We start from the raw sequence: 22625 nt of genomic DNA, 5'->3' as shown, positions 1-22625 counted from the left end.
GCTAGTGTAGTAAGGGGACCATGTAGGCCGAGGTTCGTTATCCATCACCGCTGTTTGTGACCCGCGATGCCGACCTCACCTCCCTGTTGTAGGCTGCCCCTCCGCCGCTGCAGCAATCCTCACCGTACCTACCTAGGTAGTGAGCTAGATAGTCACTAAGACCCGCACTGCATCCCCCCCCCCCCCCCCCCCCCCCCCCCCGGGCCGCGTAACGACTTGTCATCTTTCAAGGGCCCAAGGGCCTGCAGTGCGTGCAGCTCGCAACCTTATGCTAAATCTGGACAATTCAATGGGCCCGCCAACTGCCAGGTTTCTGTCCAACGCCATCTTGCCCTCAAGACTCAAGAGTCAGGTCGGGACTACCACCTGATACTACGGATACACTCTCCGCACTCTCCGCACCGAGGCAGAGTACCAAGCACCTCTTTGCTTTTCCACTCCTCGTCTCTTTCCCCCTTTCCAACCGCGATGCCACCTCGATCTTGATCGATAGACGCCTCAGGGGAGGAGCGGCCTCCACCATGCAGCTGCAGCTGCAGCAGGCATTGCAGCCAAATCGTCGCAGACATAGCTGCGGGCTCGACAAGCACCAATCCAATATGGCGGCCGTATCTCCGAGCGAAAGCACGTCCGGCAATGTCGCGATCGGGAGCCGCGCCATGTGTTCTGGCCCCATGCTTGGTACTTGTCGGCCTGCATGCATTCACTCCATCGGTGGTTCCAAGATCGATGGTGGTAGAATCTTTGTCCATCGGAGTATCGCACATGTAGCTCCCCTCGGCACACCTGCGTACCTCGATGAGCGGCATCCAACGGTCCAGCAGGAAGCAGGCGAGCTGTCGAAGCGAACAAAAGAAGTTCTTCTTGTCGTACGTCTCTAGTTTGAAAGCAAGCATATTCAAGATGGCTATCATTACAATTCCGAACTCCCTTCCAAGCCCCAAGTCCCAGGCGCCGGTTGGTATGCCATGTCGTTTGTTACCCCTCTGTTCGTTCTCCGCCCCCCCCCCCCCCCCCTCCAGCCCGATGTGCCCCTCCACTTGCGCAAGCCGATCTGAAAATCGGACAGACATGGCTCGTTAACGTTACAGGGCCAGTACCCAGATTGGCCCACCCAGTCGTTTTTGATCTGCCCCTTTTTTCCCCGTTCCCTCACAAAGGAAAAATGACGAAAAATGAAATCCTCCTAGTCGAACACACACTCGTCGGTCGCCTTGCCCGCACACGCACACGCATACGCATACGCACACACACAGCCCCTCCATCTCGTAGCCCTTGTGTGTCGCCATTCACCGTTGTCCCAGGGTATCGTTATAGTTTTTGATGGTTCCCATCATCGCATCACAGTCCGAGCAACTTGACTCCTGTTCAGATCGAGGGGGCATTGGGACTGTTCAAGAGTCAGCCTCACCGCCACATATCGGTATGACGTGGGAGGAAGTTAAAGAAACTCACATGAGCTGGCCTAGCCGCAGGGGGTGCCGCAGTAGCCGCACTCTTTTCCGGGTAGTACCCACACCTCTTTACCTGAGGCATGGCACGTAGGGCATCGAATACCTGGGAGAAGATACTGCCACGAGAGTTAGTTTTTTTTTTTTTTTGGCTGTTGGGTGTGAATGTGGAGTGCAACCGGGCTTGCTCACCTGTTTCGAACCGCTCTTGGATGACGATGATGGCTTCTGCTGGGCTCGGGAAGCGGCCTTGTCGACCTGATATTGCGCGGAGCAGACCATGATGGCGGCACGCGGGACTTAAGTGTGATAGTGAAGGCGGTCGTTGTGCGGTCTGTGTGGTTCCCGGCTCTCGAGTTGTTGGGCGATGAGAATTAGGTATCCAGGTTGAGTTGTGGGGCGCGAAGCTTCAGACAAGGCTGCGGACTTGGTTTGATGTATGCGATGATGGTGATGGTGATGGTGATCCGGACGAGGCAGAGATCAAGGCGGCACCCGTGGACTCTTATACTTTGCCGCTTTCTTTGAACCCGCACGACGAGGACAAAGCACTGGCCGTCAAAGCTGGCAAGGACCGGGTAGGCTGGGTGAGGGAGAAGAGGTCGAGTGGGAGCGGGTGTTCCAAGTCCCTGCTCTGGTTACTAGTGCAAGAAGAAAATATGGCAGTGCCATCTGATAATAATCAATCGGCGAGCAACCGGCGGAAGGCCACCAGCAGCAACAACCGCAACAGCAGCAAGCAAAAGAAACGAAACAGGCCGGGAGACCGGTACAGTGCAGATGGCACATATCACATTCTCTGGTGCGGGACTAGCAGAGACCGACCCCCCCCCCCTGGGGGGGGAGGCGTATCAGTGGTAGTCCAGCGATGGACGATGGTGGCGCCATCCAAGTTACCAGGATCTTGTACACTACTTCACACATGTACACTACTTCTGTACATCGGCCTTGTCTAGCAAGGATAGACGTTGGGGAACAGATCCTGGATCACTCTGTTCGAGGAGGGGAGGAGGGGGGAGGATACTGGATGGACAAGGTGGGGCGGGCAAGGCCCCCGGGTGGTGGCTGAAGAATTGTTCATCGGGAACGGACGTATGCGTGTGAGAGTGTACAGGCACTTGTCTGTCATGTATCCTTTTCTCTCTGCCTCTGCCTCTCTGCTTCTCTGTTCCTCTGCCTTTCTGTCTCTCTGTCTGTCTCTCGCTCTCGCTCTCTGTCCCTTTTCTTTCTGGATACATGACCTCTTCGCCTTGGCGGGCGTTTTCTGACTTTCGGGGATTTGGGGATGTGTGTGACTGAGATGGCGCCCTGCCTTTTGTTTTTCTTAAGGGTGTGGATTTTTGGCTATTTTGTTTATTTCATCTCACAATTTGTCTCTTGTCAAAGTGAGACAGGGTTGGACCAGCTCCAAGCCCAAAAGCAGCCCGAGTCTGAAGGCGGGACACGACTTTTAAAGACGTGGCCCGGCTTGTTGCTTGTTGGGAGGCACGTGCAGGTCGCGGCTGGCGGCGGCGCTTCCGGAATTTGAATCCGTTCGATTTCTTCTTCTTTGTTGGAACGGGACGGGCAGTCGGGGCACACGCACCCATACAAGGCAAAGCAATGCGGACGAAATGCAAAGCAAAGTGTGAAGCCAGCGCTATGATGTCCGTCTAAGTACTTGGGGATCTGTTCAATTCCCCCTCCAACGCAAGACCCCCCGACCATGCAATACCCTCCTCCCCAATCCATTCCCCCATGTTCTCGGGTCGCTCATTGGCTCCCTGGTGGGCAGTCGATCGAAAAGCTACTGCAGCAAGGGTCGAGCAGGGAACGAGCAGAAAAAGAGCCCAGACGAGTGGATGTTCCAGAGCTCTGTTCGATCTGCCCCAGGATCTGACTGGGGGGGGGATTCCCTCTGGCTGCGACTTTGCCGTAAGCTCGTGGTGATTTCTCGTAAACCAAGCCTGGAAGGACTCCAAGAGACCACTCCACCCCTTTCCCGTATGTCTGGTTCGCACGTATGGGCGGAGAGGGCGCGCCGACGTGGACGCTCAAACGGCGCACCTTTCCCCGGTTGGGATCCTCTCTTGCACCTTTCTTTTTACATACAGAGAGAAGTCTTGCCTCCACTCAAGGAGGATGTGGTCGATTTCGGCAGTAGATGAAAAGGCGCTCATGGCGGAAGTGTAACCCTGAGCCGCCCGAAGAAGATGATTGACTCGCGAAATGCACAGACTGAGTTGGATGGCAGCGGAAAAAGGGGGGGGCGGGGGGGCGAACGACGTTTGCCGGAGACCGGGGCTTTTCTTTCCTTCCGTGATGGTGTCTAAGTCGTTGCATTCGTAATGCCGATGTGCATGAGATAGTAGCAACGCAAGGTACCGATGCCGCGAGCCCAAGCTTACAACATCTGCCCAGTTTGCACATGGCTGGTGTCACTGTATGTGATATCGCCAACATAGCCACATCATTTGCGTGGACTCGGAGCTACTGCACCAGGACGGATGAGATAAAAGAGACAACTTATGGCGATTGAGGAGCAGGGACGGCAGTGAGGAAACGAGCGGGATGCTTGTTTGGAGCGCCTTGCAGCACGCGGGAACTACTTAGGTAAGTAGTGTACTTGCCTTGGACCAAGCTGGACCGGGCGGCTGAGACGACCGTACCGTTGGTAAGGGCTGGGGGGAAGATCAAACGTTCTTTGCATGCTGAAGGCGACGGCAACATGTCACTCCTTTTTGGATAGCCATGTCGAGAATGTCACAGATTGTCGTCATACTTTTTTTTTCTTTTTTTTTTCTCTTTCTCTGTAACCTGCTTAACGACGACCTGAGTAGTCAGGTGGAGACAAAAGGAGAAAGACAGAGAAAGATGGACAACCGACGAAATGATTCAAGATGATTTTTTATATACCTTTTCCATGTAGACTGCGAGACTGAGGAGAACAGAACAAGGAACGGCTGCGACGCCGGCGCCCCGTTCGCGGCGGCGGCGGCGGCGGCGACGGCCCCGGCGGAAGGCCCTATTGGTTACCCGGGGGCTGAGGGGAACGCCCTTCCGGGAAGGAATTCGTGGCCGGCGACAGCCGATTGGTGACTTTGAGCTCGATACGTACCTACGCGTCGAGACGATGCGGCCAAACTAAAACTCTACCTTATTGAGTAGGTAAGACTTCCTCGTCTTGCTCACCTCTCGCGCACCGACTGACTGCTCTTCAACTTCCTCGTCCGGTTATACTCACAACACTCGCACACACGCACGCACACCGTCGTCGGGGGTTCTACAAGTATTCTATTTGAGCCGGCATCCCAGTGGATCTTGCAGCCGTCTTTCGATTGTGTGGATGTGCATCTCTTCCCCACCTCCCCCTATCGGCTCTCCTCCAATTCCCCATCCCACCCCCCCTCCTTTCACCTACCTAGGTACCTAGTGCTAGCTAGGTGCTCTGTAAGCTGGTAGGCTAAGATATTCCCAGATCTGACATCCACTTCGCGCCTGCTGGGCCATGGCCGCGCATCCATCCAATTGTGTCGTCTTGATGGGCGCGTTCCTTTTTTCCCAGTCACTTCTCTGAAAACCCACGACGTGCCAAGCACTCGTCATGCTGTGTAATGCATTCTTCCCCTTCTCAAAGCCCCCCCCCCCCTTGGGCTCCGTTGGCTCGAGCTGAAGCCCCTCGAAAGCTAGTCTCTCTCTCGTCATGTCCGTTATTTTCTTCCCTCTTTCTTTCCGTTTCTGTCTCGTTTTCAGGTTTGCGCTGTTTTCTGCCATTTAGCGGTAAGACCGGCGCCGGGGCTGGGGAGAGAGGGATGCACACCTGGGGGCAGGCGTGTTGTTCAGCTAGGTGCTGATGTAAGTCAGTGCATGTCGGGAGAGCGAGAGGGAGGAGGGGGCCGGAGCGGTGGAGGGCCAGGCGCGGAAGGACTATGCTACTTACTTACTCCATGCTTCCTTCGTACCTGGGCAAAGATGCTTGTAGTACACACATTTGGGACGAGGACATAATGCTCAAACGGTACATCTACAATGGCAGATTCCGAGACTCCGAGCAAACATCATCACGGCCATCCGCCATCCGTCGCTCACCCGTTCCACTACTACCCCTGATCTAGGACGACCGTGTTTCTTTTTTCTGTTCCCTCTTCTGTTTCTAGTTTCCTTCCATCCCTTTGCTTGTCCGCCCTTCATTTCTTTCCGCTGAGCGCGAACACAAGCAAACGTCCTGCACACACCCGAAAACGACGACAACGATGATAACACCAGTCAACAGACATTACCAAAGACCCCCCCTTCCTCTCTCGTTATTTTGTTTTCTTCCATCCTGTAACAAGCGACGAAGAAACCGCTATACTTTCTTTTCCCCGGCCGGATCCAGGTTCGCGTTTGGTTCACCACACCGTCTCCACTCGGCGTTCCCATCCCACTTTCTTTTCTCGGCCCCTTGCCCCACGGATTCCCTGCCCATATTTGCTTTTCCATACTTTCCATCTCTCACAACCATGGTTCCTTAGCGTGCCATTCTGCAACAACTCGGCCACTCATCGATCGGGCAGGTTCATGAGCTCTCTCTTCCAACTTGGAGGGTAACGGTGTGCTGGGGGGCTGCGAGATCGGGCCTACCCTGTGAAGCACTGTGAGCCATCACACACCTGCGAACACGGATCGATGGGGATAGGGCTTTTCTCCTGGAGTCTTCCTGGTCGAGCACTCGTCGGTCTGCCTGTTGGTCATTGATTTGATTTGTCTGAAGCCGGCGAGATGCATGCTTTGCACTCATTGCCTCTGATGGTAGTCCGAGTTACAAGACGAACCGCCAACGAACAGAACAACTTCTTCCCTTGATGGCCGCCGCACGCCAGTCTGCATTTGTTGATGGCCACAATCCAATCTACTCACTGGCTACTTAATGCTGCACAAGGCGGGACCCCCAGCCTCATCCCAACATGCCGGTTCGAGGTGGTTGCACTGCCGACCGCCTGCGTCGAACTTGACGTTGCGCAGTATCCGCTGTCACCAACCGCCATCTACCTCGCACCCACACGCGCCATGTATCTTTGCCGCAGCGAGATGGGAACGCTGCTGCAAGACGAGAGGAGACACCGACCGATAGCTGTGTATCACAGCCCCCCCACCTTGTCCGAGCGGCGCCCACGAGGTTGACATATGTGCCAGTTCGGTCCGCGATGAGACGTACTGTTCCTTTTCGACCGCAGCCTCCGTCTGACGACCTTGGGCCTTTCGTTTTCCGGACCACCGGCTGCGATCCCGGCTGCTCTCGCGCTTGTTCCACCGTCTTCTGAAGCACTGGCGTGGATAGCCTCGACCAGGGGTGGTTATACAATTCTGCCTAAGGTTCAATATCACCTGATGGGTTGATGATGCTTGTTCGTCAATAACTTACAGAGTCGCGGCCTCTTCCGCCGCTTTCAAGAAGACGAGACGGCCAGCGGCCAGCCATGTATGCCCGCGCCCTGCACCAGCCTCGATGAGTGGCGCGGGATCGATCCGGGGTGGACAGACTCACCGACATTCATCGACCAGGCCAGGATTCCAGTTCTCGATCCTGCCGTCACCGAAATCTCAATCCACTTTGCCCTGTGCTGTATCGGGCCAAGAGCGCCACCAGCAATCCCATCTCTTGAACCAGACACTGTTTCACACGCCTACCAGCCGAACTGATGTGTCGATTTCCTCGGCAAATTACCAACGTTGTCATTTCTGACCAACACTAGTGGGGCACGACCTGAGCCTCCTCCAAACCGTACCTTCGCACTTACGGCTTGAGTGCTGCCACCAGCCGAGATACCGACGCCCGGCAACTTCCATCAGAGGAAACCAGCGCCTCCTGGTAGTTGGTCTGCATACCGGTGCAGGAGTCGGTGTGTATGGAGGGCCATTCAATGGCTAATTTGAGAGGGCGTTTGCACCCCTCTATCCAATACGCATCTAGTGCGTGCACGTCAGGCATGCAAGCTTGCCGAAGTGACCTGTCACTAAGCGTCTAGATGGATGCGCGGTCGATCATGCTTTACCCTCCCCTCCCCCAAGTTCACGCCAGCCCATCGACGTACTGACAACCAATGCTAATTTCGTTGAGATTTCGGTCGAGAAATGATACATCACATTAGCCACATCGCCAGGAGACGAGACCACATCGCCCAGCCAAGGACTGGCGCTTCCCACCAGGATCACCCAGTCGTTGGGCTGGGTTTAATTTAGCCACCGATCCACGATGACGGCAAATCTTGCTACACCCGAGAGTTGCGGCCAAGATGCATGCTATCGTGGTGGATTATGCTACTCATCTCGTTGTCGTTGGACATGACAGGTGATGCATGTGCAACCCAAGTCTTTGGGGCAATGGGTATTCGGTCGAAACGAGATTCAGTCAGCGTCGGTTGATGCGAGCCCTGCCCAGCAGAGCCATCCTGTTGTCAACGGCTCGCTGGCAGCAGTGACTATCATCTCTACGCTCCTTGCGGTGAGGATGCTTACATACGCATGCAACCATCCGCAGAGACGGAACGCTGTGTGCCCCCAGCCATGAAGGGTACCAGTCAGTCCCATGAAACTCCAAACGTTCAACGCCCAGCACCTTATACAAGGGATGTGGCTACTTCGCTTTCTTGGCTGGCTCTTCTCCCTTGTACCGTCTGCTTGACGCGTCACCTTTGCGAGTCCCTTGGATAAAGAATGCTTTTGGAGCAAGCAGCAGCTCCATCTCTCCCGCGCGAGACAACAAAATATCAGCCGTAGCAACTGGCGGAGGTACAAATCCCAAGCGGGACCCGTTTCGATCTCCTCAAACTCCTGATCATCTCCATGCTTGGCACCGGAATCTCGGTTACCTCTTCGCCAGCGACAGGCATACCTGGCTAGTCAACCAAACTGCTGGAACCGTCGTCCTTAAGCATTCCGGTCACCGCACCACATGGTTATCCGTACAGCTGAGAGACAGAAGCGGGTTGTTGCACCCTGACCGCCTCCATCCCAGTTACCCAAATAACCCCCGCCGATATGTATGGATCGAGAGTTCCAATCTCGATGATGACACCATCAAGCAACCTTTCGAGCCGACAAAAAAAACGCGTGTCTCACCCTCCCCATACCTGTTCTTGCCGTACAGGACACGGGGTTTGGATGGCTGTTCCACGCTGCAACAAAATACCATGCGATCCGCGATGTCCTTAGGACAGCCGCCTCTGTTGACCAATTCGCTGTCGTCGTGTTACACCGCCGTAGTTCCTGTATCGTAAGCTAACCGCATGTCGCTTGCTTTAACCCGCCCGCCTTACGTTGCATGTCAGCCTTTTTAGGGTCTTGGACTGCAATAACCAACTCGCAAAGAACGCATTACTGGTAGATGAAACCCGAAGCAATCTCAATCTCTACAATCGGCCCAGCTGGACTGGAACATGGCATTGACGATGATAACTGACAGGTTGTCCATGGTCGGGCCATGCCAGCTAGCCTCTAGCCCGGCAACACAAGCACACATGACGACCATGCTTTCTTTTTGTTGTCTCGCGGACAAGCAGTGAGAATGATGTCCATAGGCTAGCCATAGTCATCGTTTTCTTCTCCGAGTACACGGTCTGTCCCCCAATCAACGGCCGCGTCGTACGCCATGGCACATATGGCTTCACCGTCATGCCCACGCCTCGGGTTGAGACCTTCTGGGATCGATATCCTCCCGTCTGGTATCGTTCGTTCTTTCCGGTGGCATCCTTGCCTGCTGTCGGATTCAAAGGCCGCAGCTGGTGCCACCGAGTTCGGCATCTCAGCAACCGACTTGCCAGCCTGGCATCTACAGGTGCCAAGCTGTCGCAGCCGGGCAGGGCTGCAGCGTCGTGTGATAAACCTGTTGCGGCTACGGGTTTGCAGGGGCGCCACATTTCCACAGAAAACACAGCCGACCGGCGGACCTATAACAGAGAAGAACAATCTAGAACCGTGCGCCTTTGCGAACGAGAATGCCCGTAGATGGGTGTCTTGGCACGATGTGAGGTGGAACCTGGGGTTGGGCACAGTGAACGGCGATCAAGAGGTCGACTGCTGGCAACGCCAGGCGGGCCGCCTTCACTTCGGGTCGGCATGAGAGAGAGTGGGATAGAGAAGGGAACTCGTATATGCGTCCGTCAACTCGGAATACAAGTCGTGTTGCAGCGTACAAAAAAGGGAGACACGGGATGACAACGACGTCGTGGCCCCATCTTTTATTCGGCTCATCCGGACTGCAGTTACCGGCGTCACACAACGGCGGTATCTCTTTTCTTCCGCGCGGGAAGTTGACGGGCCAGCATCAATTCTGATGGATCACCAAGGATGAAGGCACCGATGAGGTGACGAACGAAGACGTCGCCTTTCTCCTGTGAAGCACGTCCCTCCGTCCCGTCCGCCTGAGCGACGCCCGCGCGGGTATCCATCCGTTCGTTTTCTCTCCATTCTTGTTCAGAATCCTTATTCGTCTCCTTCTTATTCTTCTTCTTTCTTCATCCTCCTCCTCCTCCCTCTCTCGCCACATGTTGCGAGTCTCGAGACAACCCCCGAAAAAGCGAGGCCGTGACTGAGAAAACATAGTCTCTGCTCCGTTGTGGCGGCGGCAAAATAATCTCGGTCACGTTCCACCAAGCTGAGACCGATTTCCGACGAGGAGATGGGGACCAAAGCTTGACGGGAGGTGACAAGGCCCCACGAGAAGCACGCATAGGTAGGGGAAAGGAAAAATGTGATGGAGCTCAAGACAAGTCATTGCTGTTTCTTTTTGACCACCTCTCATGTGCGATCATCTCCAGCTTGCTCGTTTTGCGTCAAGACCAGACCAGACAAACCCCACGGGTTCCCATATTTGTGTAGCGTGTGCTGTTCTTCCTGTCTTTCGCCCCCCGCCCCGTGTCTCTCGGGCACATCTCGCCGTCTCTCGATCCTCATGAAGGCTTTCTTTTCCTGCACCTCTTTATTTGTTTTTAAAAGAAGCCTCCAGATGCAATCTTAGTACAGTTCTTTACACACTTTCTTCTTACCAACTCATGTGTTCTTGCCTCTCTTGTGGCGATACCCTATCCCAGCCATGCCGATCCCGTCTCTTCAAATGGGTTGACTGACGATCGAGCCAAGCAAAACAAAACTCCATGGCGCCGCCCACCTCCAGCGACTAGCTAGAACGGCAATTCAAAATAAACTCCCATAGACACAACTCCGCGTCCGTTCTCGCCCCCTCGACTACACAGGGGTTTTTGTGTCTGTATGTGTGCGGTTTAAGGAAAGGAAAATGAAAATTTAAAAAGGGAAAGAGAAGAAGTCGAAGGGGGAAAAAAGAAAATAAAGGGGGGGGGGTGATAGAAAAAAAAAGTAAGAGAGTTTAATGAGAATATATGTATCGCGATTGCAACCGGGAAGAAAGAATCGTCCACCTCCGTAAACGCCGACGCCTCCGAGCATGCCCCTTCTTCTGTTCTTCGCCCCCAAGGTATCGAGTTGATAACAACCAACCAGTAGAAATCAATGCGCGCGGGATTGGAACAGCCAAAAGGGGGAGTTAGGGGGGAAAAACAAGGCCCATTACAAAAGACGGAAAAGTCAGATCCAGAATGTCTTGCCCCCCCATGTTCGCCGCAATAAAAAGAAAGCCCGCCTTCCGCATCAATTTCTCTTCGTCTGATCCGAGGCATACATAGCAGACGAGCTGTTGCTGCTTGTCATCGCTACAAACCCTCCGTCATTCTGTTACTCGTAACAGACGCAAAGATATCTACCGCACCACCTTGTCGATCTTGACGAGCAACTTGCCGCCCTCGATTGGACGGTTCTTGATGTCCATGAGACGGATGAAGCGGAAGCCTGGTCGCAACCGGTCGAGCCGGATGCAAGCCCACGACAGCAGCTCATCGCTGCCGAGAATCGGGTCATCCTCAACCTTGAATCTGTGAGGAGTAAACGTCAGCAACCGGGTTTCACTCTTCACCATTTCGTACTTCTCAACCAAAAAATATCAACAGAAAAGATTCAGCTCCGCTAGTGTAAGAAAAATGACAAAAGTCGTTGCGGTGTGCAGCGGCCCGACCTGTCAAACGCGGCGGCCCGCCCTGACAGATGAGTATTGACGGGTCGACGGCTCGTGACGGGACGGTGTGGTGACACAACATAGGACGACGCTTGGCAGCGATCCATTTGTTCCACGACATCCTTCTTGCGCCTATGGCGCGAGCGTGACGGGTCGCGGCATGCCATCCGAGTATAAATCAGACCATCCGGGGGGCAGGGGGAGTCATCGCTTCTCGGGAGCATCACACCGCCGGGGCTGCTCGGCCTGAGAGTCAGACATGCCGCGCGGAGGGGTAGACGCGCGGCCGCGCCTTTCGTACAGCACCTTTCCGAGTTGTGTTCGTCTCAACGACGTATAACCAAGAAACGGCGGTGGCGAGGAGGGGGGATTTGGTACAGAATCGAAGGGGAGGTTTTTTTACCTGAGGAAACTCAACTCTTCCACCACCCTCGAGATCTTGGGAAACTTCAGCCGGGCTCCGTTCTCCCATTCGGGGTGGTCTGTCTTCCTCGACCCTGTCTTGAGCTTGAAGTCGTCTTCGTCGGCGGCTTTGCCGTTCACGGCCCCGATCTCGACGTGGAGCTCGCACTTGACAAACGGCCGGAGGTGCTTGGCGCGGCTGCTGTTGCTGTCAGAGTCACTGGCGGCCCAGATATGTTGGCCGGCAATAATCGTGACGGCGAGCTCCAGGTCACCCTGAGGCGCGGCATCGACTTCGGTTACGGTGTCCTTGTCACAGCTGCGGTAGCCAATAGGCTTGAGGACCCATCCTTGCTCGTCGGCGAACATGCCCTCGTTCAGCATCATGCCTTCGTCGAGGTACTGCCAGTTGAGAGCGACCATCTGCACACCCTTCCGCCAGAACAGACTGGGATCCGGGTTGGAACTGTCGACACGCGCGCCGTTGGGGAAGGCCCGCATGAAGAAGTTTTTGTTGTGAGTGAACATTTCGCGGGCCTTGGTTGCGTGCAGCTCGAGAATCCTGCTCTCGCTTATCGAAAAGATGTGGCTCGGCTTCTTAGCCGCCGGCGTCTCGAAACTCTTAAAGTGTTCGCTGTGGGTGTAGATGGCCAGGCTACTAAGTGCCTGGCAGATGGCCACCTTGGCGCTTGTAGGCGCCTCGTTGCCGCTGTGGATCTTGACGGGAGTGTCGGTTCTGGGCGTGTTTGGTGTCTTTGGTACTTCCTTGATACGTTCGTCGTCCGAGCCTGAGGCGTCCTCGTCGTTGGCGTAGACCCGCGACAGTGCCGCCGTGCTCACAGGCACTTCGATCTTATTAGGCGCCTTCTTCACTTTGACGAGTATCTTGCGCTTCAGCTCCTCGAGTTTTGGGAGACGGAAACGAGGGTCAATGCCCTCCCAGGACTTGTCGATCAGCATGCCCTCCCACTCTTGCTTCATGATCTTGACCATGACCTCCTGCTGCTCCTTGTCGGCATGGACTTCGAGACTGACTATGATGGGCAGGTCGTTGGTCTCGAAAGCGGACTCGCGGACGGCCCTGCACACCTCCCGGAAGCCGCACGGGGTCGTCAGGGTCCAGCCATGGGTCACAATGGGTTCATCTTTGGGATACGGCAGACGGTTCTTGCCTGCGGATTGCGGACGAAGAGTGTTGCTCAAGGATTCCGTGGATTCGCTAGGGCCCAGCAGTGTGGTACTATCGCGAGGGTTGAGAGACCTGCTGGCGTTGCTCGGGTTCCTGCTGTGGCCACTGCCATGGCCGTTGCGGTCAATCAGAATATCTTCGACAGTCTCCTTGACGCTTGCCGCCACGTTGGGCAGGGATGAGCCCGAGAGGTTCCTCGAATGGTCGGGCCGGGTGCCCTCTTGAGTTGTGATGGGGGTGTCTCCGTTCCAGACATCGATCTCGATACACCGACATCCCCGGCGGAGAACCTACAATCTGGTTAGTGGTCCGGTTTCGACATCTCTCACTGCGGAGCAGACATACCGCTTTGTAGGCCTCGGGCGAGCTCTTGGAGGCGAGCTGATTGCCTTCTAGGTACGTGTTGTGACTGCTGCTGATGAAGTAGTTCGTAATGGGGCGGTCCAAGTCCTTGTCCTCGCTCTTCAGGGGGCGAATGGCATCCCATCCGTAGTGAGTCCACCAAGTCTCGAGGAACTCGCCGAAGTTGTATCTCTCCTTATCCTCGGGCAGGATGTCCTCCACACCGTCCTCGCCCTGGGTTTTCTCGAGGAATACGAGCAGCTGCTCTCGGGTCACAAAAGGATCGCGTGATAACGAGGAACGGCGCGAGCGCAGGTCGTCAAAGATCTTCTTCAGACGGTTCTGTATGGCGAAACTGAGCAGGATCTCGTCGGAGGTCGAGGTGGCGGGGGTATCCTTGTGGTCGGAGCTGGCAGAGGAAGAGGAAGGGTCGGTTGCGCCGTCTACGTTTGTGACGTTGATGGAGGGCATCGGCTGGGCGGGTTTGAAGTGGAAGCCGTCGCGCGTAGGTGCTAGGATGGTGGTGAGGCCGACCATACCCTTCAGGGTGTTGGCTGAGGTCTTGTTGGATGTAGACCACAAGGGCATCGTGAGGGCGCGTTTCTTCGTCCGCGGCTTCTCACCGTCGGGTGCCTTGCGGCGCCAGAACTGAACCGGTTGTTAGTCATGTGCAGCGTGTGACCAACAAGCAATACGGAAGCGAGGAAGCCGAGTGGTGAGAGTTGCAGAGGAGATGCACCGAGTGCTACAGGCACTGGGAGTCTGAGGCCTTGCATCAAGGGCACACCCTCCCTTCCCCTCCCCTCATCCTTAGGCACAGGATCCGACCAAGAACGTACAGAGAGACACATGCTGGCGGTCTATGTGCGGCGGCGGATTTCTTGACTTCTAATATCAACCTCCTTTCGGATTCTTGATACTCGTGCAGACCCGACCCAGGAAGGGCGTCTGGCTGGTCGGCTGACGGCGGACGGAGGGAGGGAGGGTTGGTTGATTCCTGCACAACTGCCTGCACAATTGCCTGCTCTGGTGTTCAGGGATGGATAGAGAGGGGTACGGCGTTGGCAGATTCGGGAATAGGGTCATCAGCCCATTGGAGAGAACGACATTGGACTATGAAAGAGCGAAAGTGTAATAACAATGATAATGATGATAATAAAGAACACCAAGTTTACAACTAGGAAACGGCGGGTTTCAAGGACGATGGACGAGGGATGGAGGGCCGAAGACGAAGGCATTCGAACAAGACCAGCAAAAAGAGCAATTTCAACGAAAGAGTGGGAACTTGGGAGGCGTGGATATGCATGTCAGCATAGCTGAGGACATGGGGTAGGTAGGGAAAAGAGCGTTCAGGAGGGGACAGCCTCGCCTGATGGTGTGCCATTTAGTACGAGTAACCAATGGGAAAAGGGCCAGCACTGCCCCGATGGTCTGGATCCCTGCTGTGGGTGGTCCCGGCTGCTCTGTCAATGGTGTTTTCTGGCGTGGTGTTCCTTACCACAGGTGCCTACCTAGAAAGACAAGCTATTCTAGGTAAGGTGGTGTACAGATAGGCTGACAAGAGAGAGACTCGGCAAGGTACGACAAGGGAACGGCAGGCGGATAGGGCGAGATCTTGGGTCGGCATCTCTCTCTCTCTCTCTCTCTCTCTCTCTCTCTCTCTCTCTCTCTCTCTCTCTCTCTCTCTCTCTCTCTCTCTATCCCTTATGTCTTGCTTTGATCTCGGTGCCCGGTGTGTGGTGCCGTCCACGAGGATGGGTCGAGTCTGCCGTGCCCTGCCCCGTCGCTTCTGCACCCTTTCTGCAATGCTGCACCCCGACCGACGTGGATCGCCGTCACACGAGGAATTCGGGCTGATTTCAGCCCCCAACTCGCAAAAAGAGTCTGCCCTGTTGCGTCAACCTTTCCTCTCTTTGTCTCTCTCCCTCTCTCTTCGGGAAGCTATTGGACAGAACATAGGCGAGCGTCGCATTGCATTCCGTTATGGCAGGCACTGTCACTCAGCCCGTTTGCCTCGTCGAGGTTGTCGCCTCGCCGGCTCAGCGTCCGCCTACAACCAACAGTCAACAGACAGGGAATCTCAAGCTGTCATCGGTGACATGCTCAATGTGACAACGCCTGACGGCCGAGACATGTTGCTGCTAGTGCTGGCCTTGCCTCGAGTCCACCATCCGGGATAAACATAGCATCCCCCGTACGGGTAAAGCTCGTATGAGGGGGTTGATCCCTATTAGAAATGATATCATGAGCGTGCTGGGATTGAGGGACTCGAGTGCGCGTGCCGTTGAATGACCAGGAAAAAAAGGTGGGAAGAGCTAAGGTGGGCAAAGGGGATGGATGGATGGGAAAAGCTGCCTGGAAAACATTGAACCAAGCATTCCCCGTTGCGGGAACTCTCCACTGGGTCCGCTTGCCCGCTTGCCCGTTTGCCCAGCGGCGCCTCCCTCGCCCGCGCTGCGCATGCTCATCACCGCGCTAAAGGCAGGCGAACGCCGGTGCTTCTCCGTCTTCCCCCCAACACGTTCCTCCGTCTCTACTGCGCCTACCGGACACCGACACGGGATCGGGGCACTCGGGGGCAAGTGGGGTGTATGTGTGTGTGTGCGTGCGAGTGAGCGTGCGTGCGTGCATGCGTGTGAACCACTCGACCTTGGCGCTGCAGACGGACCTTCATCACGCATGACGCCAGTCAACATCGGTTGGCATCAACCCAACGTTTGCAAAATCTCCACAACAACAGACCGCGTATTGTCCTTTTGAACCGTCCGCACCGACGCTTACCAGCCTCTCGCCCTTCTCGATTGTCAATTCCTCCAAACCCCCGACCCCTTGGGTCAGAACTACCGGCTGTAACCCCCAGACCTCGAATCGAGGCAACGTCCTACCCAGTCCCGGACTCGACATACCTATCCGAACCGTGGCGCAACCGCTCCCTTGCATCGTCCTCACTAGACACAAGAGACCGCGCCCTCAGCTGGCACAACTGCCTCATCGCCGTCATGTCCCAAAAGGCCATATCGCAACGAGGCAGCGAGACCGAGGTCAAATCATGGGGATTCCCCCACGTCTTTACCTGGACCGACGGACCGTACGTGATGTTGGCCCCTCTCAGACTGGCCCCCCCTCCCCAAAGGACCAAGCTGCACGAACTGACGCCCAAACCCCAGAAATGCGCACTATCCCCCGCACTCGCATCGCGGTCTGACAACCCATCTGATCCTCCGCGGCGACCTGACCATCACGTACCCCAACGACGAGAGGCCCGAGAAGGTTACCTATGGCGTTGGTGACCGTATTGATGTCGACGCCGGCCGCGTGCATGAGGTCTGGATTGGCGACAAGGGCTGCACCTATGTCATTGGGGAGTGAGACGCATGCTCCGTGGTTTGATATCCGACGATGCCGGCCACTGTACGCGTTAAAGTCCGCGATCAAGGAACCCGGCCATGCTTCTGTGCTTTCAGACGCGAAGAAATACAAGTCCTCCCTCCGGCTTCGACGCTCAACCCGAAACCCCCCCACCGAGCAGATTTGTTAGTCTTCGCCTGTGCGGCACCATCTGTCCCGGCGAAGCCGTTGAATCTGCGACAGGGCGGAGACTCCTGCAACGGCCAGGCTGCACACGTAACATGTAGTGGTTGAACCGCGAACTTGACCGAGTTGAACTTTGTTCGATCCCAACACGTGCCCCAGACATGAGCTTTCCAGATCCAACTTGGACCGCTGAACACTCGGCCAGAGCTTTAGTCCCTTTCCTTTTCGGCCTCGAGGCACCGGATGGGGCCACCAAAGCCTCGCTGTCAACAAGAAAGTTGCCATGGCCTTCTCATCTCCAGTCCACCGCTGTCTCTTGCCGTCGCTGTTTGATCCACAACCGCGCTGGAGAAACCTCGTTGACGTCGGAAGGAAGGTCGGTCAAGCCTGTGTAAGGCACGACGACTTCGGTCAACTTGCACACGAATCCATGCTCTGGTAAACCCGCCGAAGGGGACTCCTGCCTGACAAGCCCTTGGGTGACTGGTTGGGGACAGGCAGGACACGCTCAAGCTTACATAAATCATTATGAATAGAACCTATGCTTCTGTGGTGAAAGAAACGGGTTTGAAACGAGAAGGAATCCTCCGCCCGTGCGCTTTTGGCCTTCCGACTCGTTCAGGAGAATGGCGATCAAAACGTTCCGGAAGGCCATGGAACCTCCCAACTCCCTTCAGTGCTGACTAGTGTGCGGCATCTTTGTTCTGTGTGCAGTCTGACTCGGAATCATTGGAGAGCAGTGCATGTTTCCTAGGCCTGCCAACGGCGAGCCTCGTCCGTTCTAGGCAGAACGGCCAACGCATTCGGGTTCCGTCTGGGAAACGCTTCTTGGGGCCCGAGGGCGGCAATGTCTCCCTCTCAATCCCCTGGTGCCCTCAGCCGGACAGCCCATGGCGTTCGGGGTCTACCACCTGGAATATCCAGATGCAGGTGACCACCGGCGCGTTTGGGTAACGAACGGCCAGTTCGGGGCCCTTCGACGTGACACGTATTTTGCCGTTAATCACGTCCGCTCGGGCGCCAAACCCCGTCCGTCTGTCATCGTCTGATGCTGGGTTTTCGGGCCACTGCCAGCGAGTTCTGCGACGCAGCGTGTCTGGCTCAGAGCTTAGTTTGGACGACGACCCCTAATGAATGAAAAGGCGCAAGCAACATCGAGTCATTGCCGGACGGCTGCATGCCTTGACTCGAGACCAGTCGGCGGGAAAGGGCTTATCTGCGCCATATTGTCCGCAATAGCTCAAATTACTGCGAGATTAGAAATGATAGCGCTGTGGGCCATGATCGAGGCTGCGTCCAGACGAACGAGTGCGATGAGTCGCGGACTTAGTAGCGTGGACGACGCTTGTGCAAGTTTCGCATCAAGTCGAAAGTTTCCACGATGTTTTCGTTTGCCGGGCAACCGGTGCATGCCATGTATCGGTCAACAGCAAGAGGCCGAGAAACCGCTCTGGCTTGGTGTGAGGTGCGATGATCAATCCTGCTCCGACAGCATCAGTCCACGGCGCAAACACTTCGGGTTGCATGATCACCGTCCGGGTCTTAAAATATGGAGCTTGCTGCGCACCCGCGCCGGAAACCTGAAATGCTCCGGCAATGCCCCGAGCAGGAACGGGTTCCGTGCTTGATCATCGCTGTTGTCCGACTCACCGTGATTCGACGCAACAATGGATCTGCCGTCACAGTGCAGTAACGGCGCATGTTTGGAGAAACATGGGCCGAGTCCAATGGTTGAGCTGTGTGGGCGCCAAGTGTGAGTGGGCAGTAGCGAATAATGAGGGAGCAGAGCCATGCGACCAGCATCATCGTCAAAGAGTACCTGATGATGCCAGGAATCACCACCGGCGAGATCATGCCGCCGTGGTCAGTCTCAGTGGTGCTACGGATTGACGGGGTTGAGGCTAATAGCAAGCGTGATAAGTTTCAACGGTAGAAACACCACGCTCCTGAGCCAGTCCACCAAGGTAGATGGTACTTTCGACGGGGCCAGGTTCTTGGGGCCATCCTGCAAGGAGTTCAAGGGAAATACGCACTTGTGTTTTTTCTGACCGAATGAACCCCCGCGTGGCGCCGCGACATATGTTCTTAGCAACCGCGGATGCTAAACCATTGGCGATAGTTGGCATAAGCATCAGGTCATGCCGGTGAGGGTGAATGGCGACGACGGAGTAGCGGTGCCGCTCATGATGTCTGAGACCATCTGGACAGGGAAGCTGGAAGGCTTTTTTGTGCGCGCTTTGGCGACTGCAACCGTGCGACATCGATAGACCTGCAAGTTTAATTTCCCGTGAAGGTGTGACCCGCTACACTTGTGTCAACGAGGTCGTTCGGAGAATAATCCATCAAAGCCGTCCAATTGTGCAAGCTTGCCGTATACATCGTACACATGGACGATCTCGATGATGGCCGTTGTCTGTGTCACCAGTGGCATGCCTATAACCCACTCAAAGCCGAAAACAGGACCTAATGGTAGTGTGCATAAGTAAATGCCGTTTTCAAAAGGTGGCTTGCAGAACAGGAGCTAAGGTCTGAGCCGCTTTCCCCCCGTTCAACGTGGGGAATTGTGGCGGGGGAAGTAGGGCGGCACGAATGGGATCTTTGGGCTATGAGCTCTGAATGATGAAAGACCGGAGTCAAAGTTGTATCCATTCGTTCTCGTACTCATGTTGCTCTGCCCTAGCTTGCACTCCGGCTGGTGGAGGCAATCGCCAAAGGCGGAAGGGCAATTTTACACACCCCTGAACCTTGATTGTCTGGTCCCTCGAGCTAAAATTATACAGTCAGTCCATGGCAGGGTGGTTGACGATCAAGGGGCGTTGTCTCTGTGTCCGTCTCCTGCCAGCGTTGACAGACGGATTGTGTGCCATATCTCTTCACCCAGGTAGCCGTGAAGGGGGCGGCAGCGACGACGTCGGCGAGGAGTGAGGCACCACCATATAAGTTGCTTCGATGCAGGACGCGAGAACGCTGGCTGGCCATCGTCCGAATGTCGACGTACAATGGTACAATTCTGTGGGAGTGTACACGACGACGGGTGTATGTATGTACTATGGTATGTACACATGGTAGACACCGGCAGCGCGAGTCTGGCGGTCGGACGAGACAGTCGATAGACAGGGAAGAATGGACCATTGTAGGTATCGGTGTGTGGGCGGTCTCAGCTGGTGTTGTCCGACGTTGGAAGAGTGGCTGGTGGCAGCCGATGATCGACGACGGGCATCCCTTCGCATGCAAGAACTGCATCCGGGTCGATTAAGGTGGTTGCTGGCCACGCCAAGCATGTTGCCTGGGCTGCTGGGTAAGAGCTAGGATTGGTGATGAGGATATGCTGGTCTCAGTGAGTTCCGAGTGGCCCATCAACGTCAAGTGGCACAATCTGAAACGAGCGCTCACTGTTTTGAACATTGTGAGCCGCAGGCGGAGTGGCGCTGCGCAAGGAACTCATCAACGTCGGTCGGGCGGTTGAGACTGAAATGCATGCCCGCACGCAAGAGACAAAGAGACACAGTGACAATGTCGGTCAGCAACCGAGACGGACTAGCAGAGACGAACGCTTGACTTGTCCACGGACAGCAGACTATACGGTCGGCATCCGGAGTGTAGAGGGGAACCAACCCTGCCTTTTGGTATCTGATACTTGGGTATTGTCAGAAGGGCTAGTGCCGCGGCGGCGTACGAAAGCGAAATGACCAAGCCATCTGAAAGATGTGAGAGCGATATGGGATGCGGTGAAACAAGGCAAAGAGAATACGACGATGGACGGGTGGCTCAGAGAGAAAATCGGCAGAGCAACAGGGATATGCGTAATCGATGGGTGGAAGATATAGAGGGTGGAGTGAAGTTGATCAACGTGGGAGATAAAAGCAACGGACAGAAACAGAAACAACACGCACGATGCAGGCAGGTTTGTGGGTTGCAAGTTACAACGTGGTGGCTTGAACCACGGCAGCAGCAAGAGGGCATTCATTAGCTGGATACGTTCATCGAGGCAAACTTCACGAAGCCCCCATAAAGCCTGTCGACGGAAAACTAGCGTGAGCGGGTGGTTGGGCTATTGGTTTAATGTCGATAATTATCTAGGGCCCAAATACTTGACAGACGGCTTGAGCGATCACCTTGGTTTAGAACAAGCCCAAGATGCTGTCCAGCGCGAGCCTGACGCCCCCAAGTCTCCCCATCCAAGCGGACGAGGTGAGAGACGGACCAAGAAGGGAGACTGCGACCACAAGATGCGCACTGTAGAGACAAGTATAATACATATTCGAGTAGTGAGTTGGCGTATACAGGACGTCCAGTTACCTGAACGTACCTACCTTTTTGTAAGTACATGGGTACGTTTGTCAGGTAGGGTACCTTGAGCGAGTGAGTGAGGCGGGGTCGATCGGCTCAGGCATCCCGAGCTTTGGGAGGAAGGAAGCAGCTCCCGTGAGAAAGACGGCAAGTGCGAGCCACCCGTCCTGGTTATTTTTTATTTTTTATGTTGGACGGACTGGATCGTCAACTCCTACTGCCTTCTTTTTCTGATATGGATATGGCTGACGACGACGACACTCGGGCGCATCAGCAAACATGCGTCCAAGCTACGCGTGTGTGTGGTGTGTCGTCCTCTGGTCGGCTGAGATAACTCGCCTTAGCGCATCAAAGACATGGAATGACGCCTTGTCGTCTCCTCGCATCATCATTCTCACCTCATGAACAGCACTCTTTGCAGAGTCTGCTGTCCACACGTCGCTACATCCTGCATCCTGCCTCTCGGACGCTCCCAATCAAACCCCACTACTCTGCAGCCCCAAGCTCCAGCCTCCAGGCCTTGTCTGTGCCAGATCCATTCCAGACCCAGCAGTTGTCCGGAGGAGCGCAGAGGGGGCAAAATATGCGCCCGACCAACTGGAAGTGCATATGCGCAGGCCAAAGCCCGCTGAAGCTTCTCAGTGGACAACCATGGACCGCATTCCGGACTGGACGGACAGCCATGGCTGATTCCAGATGCAGAGAACAGGTCTACCGTCGTCCTGCTGCTGGTTGCACAAAAATCAGGACTCGTGGACAACGCTACTGCGGGAGGCTTGCGGGGACTTTTCTTTCTCAGAGCCGGGGGCCGCCAGCAGGTCTGCACTAGGAACTACTAATCTCTGCCAAGGTTGGTTCCGATACCCAGACGCTGACCCGGCCAGACCGCAGAATGGCATCAATCAGACGAAATACCATATCCAACCTGCATCCCGCCCAGACATCCATCCACTATTGTCACCCACACCCATCAGACAACGAGGACTTTGCTCTGTCGGTCTTCAGTACGATGTACACCACTCGTACACGGTACATCGTCTTCCCCTCCTCCTCATCTTCCTCCTCCCCTTTGACCTTGACCTTCCTTGCCTTACCTCAGCCGTCTCGTCTCGTCTTGTCGGCCCTCTGCGTGTCTCGCCTTCGCCTTTGCTAGGGACTCGATGCAATTTGATGCCGCTACACCCTTGCGGATAGCCGTCCGAAACCTTTTGGCACTCGACACCCCCGTTTGCACACCAAGAAGTCTCAACTCACCGGCACCAGCACGCTTCGCTCAGGCTCCCTGCCTCTCGTCGACGTTCCGCCGGCCAAGACGCATACCACTGCAGCCCTGCATGGGCCAACAGCGACGCCTGTCTTGGAACTTGGAACA

At 55.5% G+C, this 22625-nt stretch overlaps 4 protein-coding genes across 4 annotated transcripts; 1 reads left to right on the top strand and 3 right to left on the bottom strand.

Moving 5' to 3' along the window:
- Positions 1-998: 998 nt before the first annotated feature.
- CDEST_08262 (uncharacterized protein) lies at positions 999-1989 on the bottom strand. The gene is made up of 3 exons (XM_062924421.1): positions 1644-1989; positions 1456-1557; positions 999-1390 (listed from the first exon to the last, which is right to left on the bottom strand). Exons 1-3 carry the CDS (start codon positions 1731-1733, stop codon positions 1334-1336), a joined length of 249 nt encoding a protein of 82 aa, XP_062780472.1. The 5' UTR covers positions 1734-1989; the 3' UTR covers positions 999-1333.
- Positions 1990-10168: 8179 nt separating this feature from the next.
- CDEST_08261 (Putative C2 domain, phosphatidylinositol-specific phospholipase C, X domain, C2 domain superfamily) lies at positions 10169-14665 on the bottom strand. The gene is made up of 4 exons (XM_062924420.1): positions 14269-14665; positions 13433-14077; positions 11900-13377; positions 10169-11356 (listed from the first exon to the last, which is right to left on the bottom strand). The coding sequence occupies exons 1-4, from the start codon at positions 14278-14280 to the stop codon at positions 11185-11187; spliced, it is 2307 nt and encodes a 768-aa protein (XP_062780471.1). The 5' UTR covers positions 14281-14665; the 3' UTR covers positions 10169-11184.
- A 1306-nt stretch (positions 14666-15971) lies between these two features.
- Positions 15972-17519, top strand: CDEST_08260 (Putative rmlC-like cupin domain superfamily, rmlC-like jelly roll protein). Its single transcript, XM_062924419.1, has 2 exons — positions 15972-16517; positions 16597-17519. The coding sequence occupies exons 1-2, from the start codon at positions 16429-16431 to the stop codon at positions 16796-16798; spliced, it is 291 nt and encodes a 96-aa protein (XP_062780470.1). The 5' UTR covers positions 15972-16428; the 3' UTR covers positions 16799-17519.
- Positions 17520-18169: 650 nt separating this feature from the next.
- On the bottom strand, positions 18170-18489 carry CDEST_08259 (uncharacterized protein; the record flags this gene model as incomplete). Its single annotated transcript, XM_062924418.1, has 1 exon — positions 18170-18489. The coding sequence occupies one exon, from the start codon at positions 18487-18489 to the stop codon at positions 18325-18327; it is 165 nt and encodes a 54-aa protein (XP_062780469.1). The 3' UTR covers positions 18170-18324.
- Between the last annotated feature and the right edge of the window lie 4136 nt (positions 18490-22625).

Source organism: Colletotrichum destructivum, chromosome 5 (assembly GCF_034447905.1).
Source record: "Colletotrichum destructivum chromosome 5, complete sequence".
NCBI lineage: Eukaryota > Fungi > Ascomycota > Sordariomycetes > Glomerellales > Glomerellaceae > Colletotrichum > Colletotrichum destructivum.
This window is presented reverse-complemented; position numbering and strand designations above follow the sequence as displayed.